Source organism: Hyperoodon ampullatus (genome assembly GCF_949752795.1).
Source record: "Hyperoodon ampullatus genome assembly, chromosome: 2".
Classification (NCBI taxonomy): Eukaryota; Metazoa; Chordata; class Mammalia; order Artiodactyla; family Ziphiidae; genus Hyperoodon; species Hyperoodon ampullatus.
Window position 1 is genome coordinate 12,105,404 of NC_136915.1, and position 14,644 is coordinate 12,120,047.

General features: G+C 44.1%; 1 protein-coding gene across 1 annotated transcript in view; it reads left to right on the forward strand.

Annotated features, from left to right (window-relative positions):
- Nucleotides 1–366: 366 nt before the first annotated feature.
- Nucleotides 367–14,644, forward strand: part of LOC307063669 (forkhead-associated domain-containing protein 1-like) — a gene marked incomplete at both ends in the record, with an annotated part of 98,557 nt that continues 84,279 nt past the window's right edge. Inside the window, 1 exon segment of the mRNA XM_079719909.1 lies at nucleotides 367–459. Coding sequence (XP_079576035.1) covers nucleotides 367–459 — 93 coding nt within the window.

A 14,644-nucleotide genomic window follows, 5' to 3' on the forward strand; every position in this document is an offset into this window, starting at 1 on the left:
GTCCGCCTGCCGGTGCAGGGGATGCGGGTTCGTGCCCCGGTCTGGGAGGATCCCATATGCCGCGGAGCGGCTGGGCCCGTGAGCCGTGGCTGCTGAGCCTGCGCGTCCGGAGCCTGTGCTCCGCGGCGGGAGAGGCCACAACAGTGAGAGGCCCGCGTACCACAAAAAAAAAAAAAAAAAAAAAATGTGCGGAATTATCATTGTGATCATTGTTAAATCCAGCTATCCACTCCTACCTCTGCTGACTTCTCCTGTGGACATTATGGTGTATTCCATTCATTCTAAATATGACATTGAATAATTAGAAGACTGTATTTTTCTAACAAAATTGTTTTCTGAAAACCTTTTATAGGGAAAGCAGAGAATATGAAAGCCTATCTAAAGAGTGCAGAAGGCTATTTTGTCCTGAATAAAAGCACTACGATTGGAAGGCATGAAAATTCAGACCTTGTTTTAGAGGTAAGACCTCTTCCTAGCCAGTCCCCGACCCTCCCTACCCCTCACACCACCAAAAGTCCTTACTGTTCTGTGGACTCCAGTCTCTTGTAAAGCACAGCCTCTGGCTAACAGTCCCAGCCTTCCTCAGTGTGCCACCAATAACAATTCCCCGCATGTGCTGGGTCTCCCTGGCACATGTGGTAAGAATGAGCACAGTGCAAAGTGCGATGGGCCCTGTGTCCTTTGCTGACTGTGTGTGCAGTGTCCCACCCTGATGGCGCGGTTTGGAAGGTGGGCGTAGAGCTGATGCTTGACCTTCACCTGCTCCGCGTCTGGCAGCCACGGCCACCTGAAGTGCCCAGTTTGAGCAATGGCCTCTCGCCCTTTCCAGAGCTTCTGGAGACTCTGGGCCCCTCAGAGCCCTCCCCAGCACCCGTACCTCCAAGTAGTAAATCAGGGTAAGCCCTGGGCGAGGCCTCAGCGCTCTCTCACTTCATTTCATTCCATTCTCTGAATTAGCTGTGGCTTGGTCCACAGTCCCAGCTCATTGACAGCCAAGGAAGTTGGAAGAAATTGTAAGTAAGGAATTACAAAAACAGTGGCTTTGAGCCTTTTAAAATTTTGAAAGGGATTAAAATATTGAAGCAGAAAGAGAAATGCAATGGAATCCCTTTAGGACTGTGAAAGGCAGACCACTCTCAGACTTCACTCAACAGATTTTTTTAAACTTTATTTTGAAATAATTATAGATGCACAAATAGTAGAGAGAATGGCACGAAGCATGTGTGGAGTCCTGTGCCATTTTACCACGTGTGGATTTGGGTGTGGCCATCAGGATATAGGAGTATTCCATCATCAGAGATGTCCCTTGTGATGCTCCTTTTATAGTCACAATTCCTCCTCCCACCATCGTCCCCACGCTCCGAAAACCACTAATCTGTTCTCCGTCTCTATAAATTTCATCATTTATGTATGACCTTTGTGATTGATTTTTTTGTTTTTCTGTCAGTGTAGTGCCCTTGACATCCATTTAGGTTATTAGCTTGTTCTTTTATTGCTGAGTAATAGTCCACGGTATGGACGTATCACCTATGTTTAAACATTCACTTTTTGAAGGACATTTTGTTTCCATTTGGGGCTATTACAAATAAATCTACTATAAACATTTGTGTACAGGTTTTTGTGTGAACATAAGTTTTTATTTCTCTGTGATAAATGCTCAGGAGTATGATTGCATGGATTAACATATGTGTTTATATATATTCGGTTTGTAAAGAAACTGCCAGACTTATCCAGCGTGGCTGTACCATCTTTCATTTCCACCAGCAATGTATGAGACACATCCTCACCAGCAATTAGCATAAACACTGTTTTTCATTGTAGCTGTTTTAGTAAGTGTGTAGTGGTATCTCATCATAGTCTTAACTTGCATTTCCCAAATCGATAGTGATGTTAAATGTCTTTTCATGTACGTGTTTGCCTTCTGCATATCCTCTTCAGTGAAATATCTCTTCATATCTTTTAAGTGTCTCTAATCGAATTGTTTAGTTTTTTACCATTGAGTTTTGAGAATTCTTTATGTATTTTAGATATGAGTCCCTTGTCAGATAGATGGTTTGCAAATATTTTCTCCCATCCGTAGCTTGTCTTTTCATTCTCTTAGCAGAGTATTTCACAGAGCAAAAGCTTTAACTTTTGATGAAGTCCAGGTAGTTATTTTTTCTTTTATAGATCATGCCTTTAGTGTCATGTCTAAGAACATGCCACAAGGTCCCTGACCCTGAGGATTTTCTCTTATGTTTTCTTCTAAGTGTTTTATAGTTTTATGTTTAAATCTATGAACCATTTTGGGTTCACTGTCGTTTATGATGTGAGATTTAGGTCAAAGTTCATTTTTCTTGCATGTGGATATTTAATTGTTCCAGAACCATTTGTTGAAAAGACTATCCTTTCTCCATTGAATGGCTTTTGCAAGTTTGTCAAAAATAATCTGGCCATACTTTCTATGGGGGCTACTTCTTAGTTCCCTATTATGTTTCATGGATCTATTTGTCATAATGGATCTACCATTATGACATAGCCTTGATTACTGTCGCTATGTAAGTCTTAAATCAGGTAGAGTGATTCCTCCCACTTTTCTTTAAAAATTTTTTTAACCTATTCTAGTTCCTTTGCCTTTCCATTTACATTTTAGTGTAAGCCTGTCTGTATATACAAAATATCATGCTGTAATTTTGATTGGAATTGTGTTTTATCCTATATATCAATGTGAGAATAATTGATATACTCCTACATTGTCTTCCAATTCATGAACACGGTATATTTCTCCATTTATTCAGTGTCTCTCATGAGTGTTTTGTAGTTTTCAGCATACGAAACTTCAGCATCCTGTACATGTTTTGTTAGATTTACACTTAAGTATGTCTCTCTTTTCTTTTTTGAGTGATTGTAAATGGTATTATATTTTTAATTTTGGTGTCCACATGTTCATTGACAGTATATAGAAATACAGTTGATTTTTGTATGCTTCTTGGTATCTTGCAACCTTAACTGCACTTTCTTATATAAGGGCTTTTGTAGATTTCTTGGGATTTTATACATAAACAATCATGTCATCTGCAAATAAGAATAATTTTATTTCTCCTTTCAGAAAAGGAGATGTGAATGCCTTTAATCTTCTTCTCCTTGCTTTATTTCCCTGGTTAAGACTTCCAGGACTCTGCTGAACAAGAGCAGTGTATAAATCCTTATATTTGCTTGTTCCTGACCTTAGGGGAAAGCAGTCAGTCTTTCACCGTTAAGTAGGAGGTTAGCTGTAGGGTATTTATACATGTTCTTACGAAGTGAGAAGTTTCCCCCTTTATTCCTAGTTTTCTGAGAATGTTTATTGTAAACGCAACAGATTTAAAGATAACTCCATGAACCTCCCCGTGAGATTCTCCTCCATGATATGGTCTCCCTTCAAGGACACAGAACATCTGTTCAGTGTGCAAAGTGGGAGGAAAAAGAAGAAGAAGAAGAACTGTAGTTTCTTCTTTATCCTAACAAGGCATAGATTTGGGGTAGTTTTATTTCCTGTCTGGCTAAAGTAGAGACAGAGATCTCTGTTTTGAACCTGACTATGATATTAGAAAACTGTAGTAATTTTTAAAAGCACAGGCTTTGGAGATAGACAGACCTGGGTTTGAATCTCATTAGGCTACTTTGTGGCTGAGTGACTTCAAACAAATTACTTAATCACTCTGAGCTCCTTTTCCCTGTCTGTAAACCTCTTACCTCACGGTTATTCTGAGGATTAAGTGAGAAATGCATATAAAGAGCCTGGCATGTGGTGCTCAGTGAATGACACAATGATCATTATTATGGTCTCATAAAACAGTGACTGAGAAGAATCCTCAGAGGTGCACAGGGTTGAGATGAGGATCCACTGACATTAATAAGCCATTTGGAAAAGGGAACTAATGAGGACAGTTAGTAACTAGACAGAAATTGAGTTGCATTCATTGTATAGAAATAATTGACTGCTGACTGCTCCTCGGACGTAGCTTAAGAAATACGTCACTGGGCTTCCCTGGTGGCGAAGTGGTTGAGAGTCCGCCTGCCGATGCAAGGGACACGGGTTCGTGCCCCGGTCCGGGAATATCCCACGTGCCGCGGAGCGGCTGGGCCCATGAGCCATGGCCGCTGAGCCAGCGTGTCCGGAGCCTGAGCTCCGCAACGGGAGAGGCCACAACAGTGAGAGGCCCGTGTACCGCAAAAAAAAAAAAAAATTTCAGGGATTTATATTACTAAAAATCATCCTTGCAATTACCCGGAGGTTACATCTAGCAAATAAAAAAGATTGTTTGTTTTATTGGCCTGGATCAAACCTAAAGAATAGGCAGTCATGCTTCTAAAGATTTCTACTCATCAGCAAGGCTGACATGTTGTTTTGACTATTGGTATCATAGTATTTTGACATCATTTACTCTTTCCGATAATGGAAGGTAGTTACATGCTTCTTGTTTTTAAAAATTGGGAGAAAGGAAAATATAAGGAAGAAAATAAAAGTCACTTGTAATCATTTGGCTCAGGGAAAAATCAATATTGATATTTGCAGGGTTTTACCCTCCAGACTTTTTTCTATATCCTGTAAGGAGTTTGGTTCCCTAAGGCAATAGGAAGCCTGTTTATAGCCAGGCTAGTGAGAACTGTTTATAGTCAACAGTGATAACTGTTGCTATCACTCATTCATTGCACAGTATTTACCCAGAGCCTCAGCACCGAGCCAAGTCTAGGGGTACGGCGATGTCAGAACTGGACATGGTCCCTGCCATCAGGAAGCTGCCAGGAGAGAGAGAAATAAGTCAAATGATCCCACAAAGGTGTGACTAATTCCATTCCAATATTGGGGCTGTAAAGGAAAGGAATATGGAAGACAAGGAGGACTTAACTAGACAAAAGGAGAAGGGAATGGCATGTGCAAAGGCCCTGGGGTGGAAGAGCATATTGTGAGCCCAAGGGACTGAGAGAAAACCAGGGCATCCAGAAGTCAGAGTGGGAAGGAGGAGGGCTAAGGGACAAGTCGGCCTCCTTCATGTCACCCTAAGGGTTTTGGTCTTTATCTGAAAAGCAGTGGGAAGAAGGCTTGAAGCATTGTCAACAAGGGGGAGACCTGCCAGTGCACCTCCCGGCTGCTGTGTGCAGACGAGCCGTCAGGAGCTCTATTCACAATCTCCCCTCTCCCATTTCACACGGCTCAAAAGCCTCAGCCTTGCTCGTTTCACAGCTAAACCTTGCGAGTTATAATTTATATGATTTGATGTGCCTTGTAAACTGTAATTTTTAGAGTTGGATGTGGCTGTTATTTAAACTCTGCTGAGAAAGGGACTCAGTTCTTCCAGAATGAAGAAACACCAAAGCCAGTGGTTGTTGGATTTTCCGTATGTTTAAGAGTGGTTGTTCAACATGAACTCCTAGGCATTCTGACCCCGTGGGTTTGGGGTAAGGCCCAGGAATCTTCACATTTATATGCTCCCCAGGTTCAGGTGGGGGGAATGGAGTCCCCTGGAGTTGGCTCCAGGACCACACTTTGAGAACCCCACCATCAGTGCTCCCTCCCTCTCCCTTCTTGATCAGCAGAGCTCCTGCTTGTGTGTGTGTGTGTGTGTGTGTGTGTGTATTCTTTCAATAAACTTTGTTTTGAGGAAAAGAGAAGCGAAGGTTAAACAATGAAGGGCTGACTGACCCTACCCCCTCCCCAGGGACTCCCCCAGTCCCACCCTGGGGAAGTCCCAGGATCCCTAGAAGACTGAGCTCTAGGACAGCCCAAGTCAGTGCAGGGCTGCAGCTAGAAGGGTGGAGATGGAAGAGAAAAACAAAGAACAGACATGACAGGGGGATGAAATGCTGGTGTCCACCCCTCACCCTCGGTGGTCAGTGTCCTGCCAGGCATCTCCTTTCTCATGGGTTTAGCCATCTCTCCAGGCTCTGTCAGCCCTTCTCGCGTGGGATCTGAGGGTCGTGAAGCCAGACTGATCTCATACACACACCCCAGATCCCATCCAGCCGGATGACTCTCGTCCCTTTTCCTGGCCCCTGCCAGTTCTGGGCTGCCTCTCAGAAAAGAACCAGAGCCTACACCATAATCTTGTTTATTATTATTAAACAAGGCTGCTGGGATTCTCCTATTATTTGCATCATTTCACGGACGTGCAGGTATGTCTGCTCTGTCAAAGGACACACACAGCTGTAACTCGGATGGGCATGGCCAAATTGCCCACCAGAGGTTTCCGGATGTGGTGTCCTGCCAGCAGTGGACGCCCGTCTGCCACTCACTCCCGAGCCTACGGTGCTGACCCCCCATTGGATCTTCACTGATCTACGGGGTGAAGTATGGTACCTGTGTCATTTTAATTCACGTTTCTCTTATTCTAAGCAAACACTTACATTTTGAGACATTAGGTGACAGGTGGGCTCTCTGTGGGGAAATCCACGGAATGACACAGGCCTGGGAGGGTGCACTTGCTGGCTCCCCATCTGCATCGCGCTTGTCCTCCCGCCTGGGTCGTGCTCCCGTCCCCCCCTCCCCCCCACCTCACCCCTGGCTTCTCCCCAGGTGCTCCTCGCTCTGGGGGTTCACCTGTTTGGTCCCGCCAGTCCTCAGGTAATGTTTTGTCCCCTGTTTGGGAACTGGCGGCTGACTTTATTGGTCAGTTCCCACCACAGCAATTGATGGGCCTAGGTTCTCACCAGCAGATGGAGGGCTTCCAAGAGGAAAAAGTTCAGAAGAAAGGGCTAGATCGTGATCTCATTTTTCTCATTTTTTTTATTGTGGTAAAATATGCATAACATAAAATTTACCATCTTAACCACTTTTATTAAGTGTGCATTTCAGTGGCATTAAATATATTCACACTGTTGTACAGCCGTCACCCCCATCCATCTCCAGAACTCTTTGAATCTTGCAGAACTGAAACTGCACCCATGAAACAACAACTCCCCATGCCCCCCCATCCCAGCCCCCAGCAACCACCGTTCTGCTTTCTGTCTCTATGACCTTGGCTACTCAGGGTATCTCATATAAGTAGAATCATAACAGTATTTGTCTTTTCATGACTGGCTTCTTTCACTGAGTATAATGTCCTTTCACTGAGTATAATGTCCATGTTCATCCATGCTGTAGCATGTGTCCAAATTTCCTTCCTTTTTTAAGGCTGAATAATATTCCATTCTGTGGATTCACCACATTTTGTTTATTCATTCATCTACCGATGGACACTTGGGTTGTTTCCACCTTTTGGCTGTTGCAAACAACCCTATGAACATGGGTGTATAAATATCTCTTCAAGCCCCTGCTTTCAGTTCTTTGGGATATATACCCAAAAGTAGACTTGCTGGATCATATGATAATTTTATTTTTAATTGTTTGAGGAACTGCCATGCTGTTTTCCATAGTGGCTGCACCAAGTTACATTCTCACAACAGGGCACAAGGGTTCCACTTTCCCTGCGTCCTCACCAACACTTGTTATTTCCCTTTTTTTTTATAGTAGCCATTCTGATGGATGTGAGATGAAAGAAAGATCATAATCTTTTGAATAGCATACATAATACAAACAGCTACAGCATACATTTATGGACTACTTACTGTATCTCACATGGCTTTCTACATCATCTATGTATGTTCTGTATATATATTTATAGAATTATATCCACAAAACAAATCCTGTGCGGGTGAGAACTACTATTATCATTATTATCCTCATTTGATGACATGGACATGGGACTCAGAAAGGTTAAGGAACTGGCCCAAATCACACAGCTAGACGGGGGAGGTGGGGCTGAGTTTCAGACTGAGCTGACTCAAGCTTCTAAAACCAGAAGCTTCACTCTTTGAGTGTAAATTTAGCTTTGGGAACATCTAATATCTAAATTGGAAATTCTCAGTTAACTGAGATAACAAGATAATTGAGTAAGCTAGGGAAATTCCTCCCTGTGGAATCCAGAATGGGGGTTGTCAGTGAAATGTGAGATCAATGTTCTTGTGATCCTCTTTCATGCAACAGACTGAGGTGGTGCCATCTAGGGGGGGATTTGGGTAAAGAGGAAACGTTGACCTGGTGCTTTCCCAGCAAGAGGAGCATTGGGGCTGTTAAGTGGGGGCCCAGCAAGAAACAGCACTTATCTCTCCAATCCAGCCAGAGTAAGTTCTCTGCTTATAAGGACTGGTGGAGTTCAATTAGTTCCACCTGGATAACCCAGGATAGTCTCCCACTTTTTAAAAAATTTTTTATAAGTTTTTGGCTGGGTGTGGTCTTCGTTGCTGAGCACAGGCTTTCTCTAGTTGCAGCGAGCGAGGGTTACTCTTTGTTGCAGTGCACGGGCTTCTCATTGCAGTGGCTTCTCTTGTTGTGGAGCACGGGCTCTAGGCACTCAGATTGAGTAGTTGTGGCACGTGGGCTCAGTAGTTGTGGCTCGTGGGCTCTGGAGCGCAGGCTCGGTAGTTGTGGCACACGGGCTTCGTTGCTCCATGGCATGTGGGATCTTCCCGGACCAGGGCTTGAACCCGTGTCCCCTGCATTGGCAGGCGGATTCTTAACCACTGCAACACCAGGGAAGTCCTTAGTCTCCCTCTTTTAAGAGCACTGATTAGTAACCTTGACATCGGCACAGTCCCTTTGGCCACCTCATGGAGCATATTCCCAGGTTCTGGGGATCAGGGCATGGGCATCTTTGGGAGACCATTCTGCCCACCACATTAATACTACCACCTGACTGGACCGTTGCTTTGGGACTGGTCTGAGAGCTTTCTGGAAGAATCAGTAGGATCAATGCCACAGGCCACGGAGAAAGATGGCTGGATGAGCTGGAAGGTGATAATACCGTTACCAAGAGGGCAGGAAGCAGGAGTGGTTGAGTGAGCACCTCAACATCCCGGAAGCAGCCAGGCAGTTTGGGGCCTGGAGATGAACCAGGGGTTGGAAATACACACCTGCGAATCGAGGGGGTGGCACAGTGGCCCCAGCACATGGACAGAGTGCAGAGGAAACGGACATCTGAGGGGAGAGGAGCCCGGCGTGGAGACCTGGAAGCAGTGAGAGAGGTGAGGGAGCCAGAGAGCTGCTGCCAGGCTGAGGGTATTCATCACAGAGATAGCTTGCTTTGTGCCAGGTACTGTTCTTTTCACTCTCGAGTGTATTAACTCATTTCATCCTTAGGAGGTTAGTGTTGTTTGCCCCACTTTACAGATGAGGGCATTGAGGCACAGATAGGCTGAGTATCCTGCCTGAGGTCACAGAGGGAGGCTGGGGCACTGGGCACCAGGCTCGGGCAGTCTGATTTCAGGACCAGCCTCTCCTGAGGCCTTGCCGGTCCACAGGGCTCTCCTGGGGAGACCGGGGAGGAAGGATCCAGCTGATGGGGAAGCAGAGAAGCTTCTTCTTTCCTTCCACTCCCAGACTCGTCTCACCAGCGCCTGGCCGTTTCCTCATATCCATATTCTTGAAAACCCCATTTTTTTTTTTACTATTTCTGCACTACATCCCTTTCCTGAGGCAGTGGGGAGATGGGGCTGGGGGATGGGATAGCCTAGAACCAAAAGGTTAAAAGAAATAGATAAAACACACACACACACACACACACACACACACACACACACAAGTTAATTTCAAAAATGTTATCCCACTCCTTTGAACATGTCACCAAGCAGTACCTTTTGTCAATCCTACAAAGCCCAGCTTATCAAACTCATTTTTGCTGCTCAGGGAGCAACCAAAGAGAAGCAAAGAACCATGCCCCAGGCTGCACAGCTGGAAGGTAGCAGAGGTGGGACTTGAACTCAAGGCTTTCTAACTCCAGAGCCCATCCTCTTGCTCATAATAGAGAACATTTCCCATTTGCCCTATGTTCTCTTCTAAGTGCTTTTGTATGTATTATATCATTTATACGTCACCAGTAACTTACAAGACGGTCCTTTTGTTACCTTACAGATGAGGAAGCTGAGGTGTCACTTGCCCAAGGTCACCCTGCTAGGAAGTAGGAGAGCTGGGCTCGAGCCCAGTCTAATAACCACCACGTGGCCCTGCTTCCCCAACCCCTGAACCACCAGGCCACGTGCCTCTCTCTGACAACTGTGTCACATGTCACAGGGAGGCCGAGAGCCCGAGGAGGCCCCCGAGGGCACTGGCAGTGGGTTGAGGACCCAGCGGGAGAGGAACCTCTTGAAGCCATTTGACCATAAAGGAAAGGAAGGGGGAAGGGGCGGCGTTTCCAGGCCGAGGGGGTGGTGAGCACGTTCACAGCTTAGACGGAAGTTACACTGTCAAGGTGAGGATGCAGAAGAGGAGATGGTTGAGGAGAGGGACCAGACCAGGGCGGGATGAAGGCAGGACCACCCGGAGGCCCTTGGCAGCTAAGAGAAGCCTTGAAGTTCCCATCTAAGAGCTTCTCCATGCCTGGGAAGCCCAGGTCCTGGCAGGGAGCTGAAGGCACATTCACAGGGGTGTGGAGTGATGGAGGGGAGTTTCCTGAAGGGACTCCATAGGGAGTGGGCAGGGCTCAGAGAAACCACAAAGGATAGTGCAGGGCCCAGAGCTCGTATGAGTGAGGACTGTTCCCACCCCCAGGGCTGAGGGGTGAGGGGCAGGGGCATTTCCTGGGACCCGGAGACCCCGAGGGCTGGGCAGAGTCCTCTGAGGGAAGCTGTGTGGCCCCACAGAAAGGAAGCCAGGGGAGTAAGTACCCCAAGCTCTCTCCTCCCTGCTCTGATCTCTAACCCCCCCATTGGCCAAACCCAACCAGAAACCAGAGGCAAGGAGCCCATCAGCCCATGGATGTAGCTGCACAGGTGGGCCTGCTGGGCAGAGGGCGCCGTGGAAAGGGATGGAGGAGGGTCGGGAGAAGCAGACGGAGAATACCGGCAGCTGCAGGAGGTGAAGACCTAGGAGGCTGTTGTCAAAGTAGAATGAAAAGCCTGAGAGCAGGGACCTGCTGTCTGGGGGGCCCAAAGGGCACTGGGCCAGCCTCAGGACAGAAGTGTGAGGGTGGCAGGAGGGTTTGGGGGCCGCTTGGACTTGAAGGAGCTGGTGAGCTTGAGCAGGGCCCAGGCTGGGTGAGCGTAGGGCATTACCCATAGGGAGGGAACAGGGAGCAAAGGCTACGTGACTCAAGGAGAGGACGAGACAGAGGATAAGGAAGGCTGGGAGTGGGAGGTTATGGTCTAAGATGGGGCTTCCCAGTTCCAGGTGATGCAAGGTTGAAACCTAGCTCCAAAGGACGGTTCCAGGTACACGTCGAACCTCAGCGACAACGTCAGCGAACCTCAGGGCAACGTCATAACTAAGTCAGCTTCCCGAGGAGGGTTCCTCAAAGCACAGGAGTCATCAGAGCAGATGGGCATTGTTAATAGATGTTTAAACGTCTCAATATTTTATGGACTCACTATATACTTTTTAAAGACTTTTAAAATGCAGGAGCCTTTAAAAAATGCATTTTTTTTCTATATTAGGTCCTGCCTGTCTCCTCTCTCATTATTAAATCCTTCTCTACTCTGAAAATCACAGGGTACAAATCAAAGGTACAGGTTTTGGAATTAGACTTGGGTTCAAACCCTGACATTGCCCTGTGCCAGCATCCTGATGTTGAGTGAGTCCCTTCATCTTAGCCATGTTTTAAATCGTGGTAAAATACATATAAATTTTACTGTCTTCACCACTTTTAAGTGTACAGATCAGTAGTTGTAAGTTATTCACATTGTTGTGCAACCAGCCTCAGAATTTTTCATCTTGCAAAACTGAAACTGTACCCATTAAACAACAACTCCCCGTTTCCCCCTTCCCCGGCCCCTGGCAACCCCCATTCTATTTTGTTTCTATGAGCTTGACTACTCTATGTACCTCACATAAGTGGAATCATACAAAATTTGCCTTTTTGTGACACTTATTTCACATAATGTCCTCACGGTTCATCCATGTTGTAGCATGTGTCAGAATTTCCTTCCTCCTACACTGAATCATATTCCACTGTATGGATGGACCGCATTTTGCTTATCCAATCATCGGTCAGTGGGCACTTGGGTGGCTTCCACCTTTTGGCAATTGTGAATAATGCTACTATAAACATGAGTGTACAAATATCTCTTTAAGTTCCTGCTTTCAATTCTTTGTGGTATATACCCAGAAGTGGACTTGCAGGATCATATAATAATTTTATTCTAAATAAATAATACTGTTTTTCATATCAGCTGCACCATTTTACATTCTCAGCGGTGCATTAGTGTTCCCCTACTCTACATCCTTGCCAACACTTGTTATTTTCTGTTGCTATTTGTGTTTGATAGTAGCCATGCTAATGGGTATGAGGTGGTATCTCACTGTGGTTTTGATATGCATTTCCCTAATGACTAGTAATGATGAGCATCTTTTTATATGCTTGTTGGACATTTGTATATCTTCTTTGGAGAAATGTCTATTCCAGTTCTTTGCCCATATTCGATCAGGTTATTTGGGGTTTTTTGTTGTTGTTGTTGTTGAGTTATAGTTCTCTATATATTCTTCATACTAACCCTTTTTCAGATTTGTGATTTGCAACTATTTTCTCCCATTCTCTAGATGGCCTTTCACCCTGTTTATTGTGTCCTTTGATTCACAGAAGTTTTAAATTTTGATATAGTTGAATTTATCTATTTTTACTTTTGCTGCCTATGCTTTTGGTATCATATCCAAAAAAGCATTGCCCAATCCAATGTCATAAAGCTTTCCTCCTGTGTTTTCCTCTAAAAGTTTTATAGTTTTAGACTACGTTTAAGTTTTTGATCCACTTTGAGTTAATTTTTATACATGGTGTAAGGTAAGAGTTCAACTTAATTCTTTTGCAGTCTTTCCCAGCATCATTTGTTGAAAATACTGTTCTTTCCCCATTGAATAATCTTGGCACCCTTGTCAAAAGTCATTGGACCATATATGCAAAGTTTTATTTCTGTGCTCTCTATTCTATTCTATTGGCCTATGTGCCTGACCTTATGTCAGTATCACACTGTTTTGATTACTGTACCTTTGTATGCAGTAAGTTTTGAAATCAGGAAGTGTGAGACCTCCAGCTTTGCTTTTCTTTTTCAAGATTATTTTGGCTATTTGGGGTCCACTGAAATTCCATATGAATTTTAGGATGGATTTTTCTATTTCTGCCAAAACTGCTGTTGGGATTTTGAATCTGTAGATCCTGCTGTGTAGTAATGACATCTTCACAATATTAAGTCTTCCAACCCATGAATACAGGGTGTCTTTCCATTTATTTGTGTCTTTAATTCCTTTCAGCAGCACTTTGTAGTTTTCAGTGTACACATCTTTTACCACCTTGGTTAAATTTATCCCACAATATGTTATTCTTTTTTATGCTATCATACATGAAATTATTTTCTTAACCTCCTTTTCAGATTGTTCATTGTGAGCATATAGAAACACAACTGATCTTTGTTTTTGATTTTGTATCCTACGATTTTGCTACTGAATGTTGTTTATTAGTTCTAAGAGGGTTGTGGTTTTTCGTGGACTCTTTACGATTTTGTACATGTAAGATCATGTTGCCTGTGAACAGAGATAATTTTACTTCTTCCTTTCAAATTTGGATGCCTTTATTTCTTTTTCTTGCCTAATTGCTCTGGCTAGGACTTCCAGTACTTTGTTGAATAGAAGTGGCAAAAGCAGTTATCCTTATCTTATTCTTGATATTAGACGAAAAGCTTTCAGTCTTTCACCTTTGAGTATGATGCTACCTGTGGGCTTTTCATATTTGACCTTTATTATGTTGAGGTAATTTCCCTCTATCCCCTGTTTGTTGAGTGCTTTTATCATGAAAGAGTGTTGCATTTTGTCAAATGCTTTTTGTACATCAATCGAGATGATCATTTTTTTCCTTCTTTCTGTTAATGTGATGTATTACGTGGATTAATTTTCATATGTTGAACCATCAAGTCTGCATTCCAAGAATAAATCCCACTTGGTCACAGTGTATGATCCTTTTAATGTGCTGTTGAATTCAGTTTCCTCATATTTTGTTGAGGATTGTGGTATCAGTGTTCATAAGAGATATTGGTCTGTAGTTTTCTTGTAGTGTCTTTGTCTGGGTTTGGTATCAAGGTAATGCTGTCCTCTCACTTCAACTTTTGAGTCCAAGCTTCTTCATCTCTAAGATGGAGATAACAATAGAGTCCCTGTTTAGGGCTGTCATGCAGATTAAATGATAAAAATGCACACAAAATGCTTCAGCAGGGCCCAGTTCACAGGAAGCCCTCAAAGTATGTTAAATGATGATAAGGATAATAATAATAATAATAATAATAATAATAATAATAATAATAATAATAAACAACAGTTCATCTCATAGTTGGACAGCTCAGTAGGATGGAGCTTATAGAGTCAGTCTGTATTAGCAGCAGGGCATCTGTCCAATAGCAGCATTTAGCAATTTTCCAAGTAAAGGGAGCGAGTGATATTATAGGGCCGAACTAGGAAGCTGTCTCCTGGCCTAACATGTGGTAGAGGCTCACCCAATTTTGTGGAGTCATTTAAAACTTCCTGCTTGCTTTGATTTCTTAATAATGGCTTGACAGTTTTTGAGGAACTGAAAGTAGTGAAGCCTGGGAAGAGACAAACAAAATGTAACACACAGAATTTCTCTCATTCATGGGTTATCAAAGGTTCAAAGGACACAAAATCAATGGCAATGGT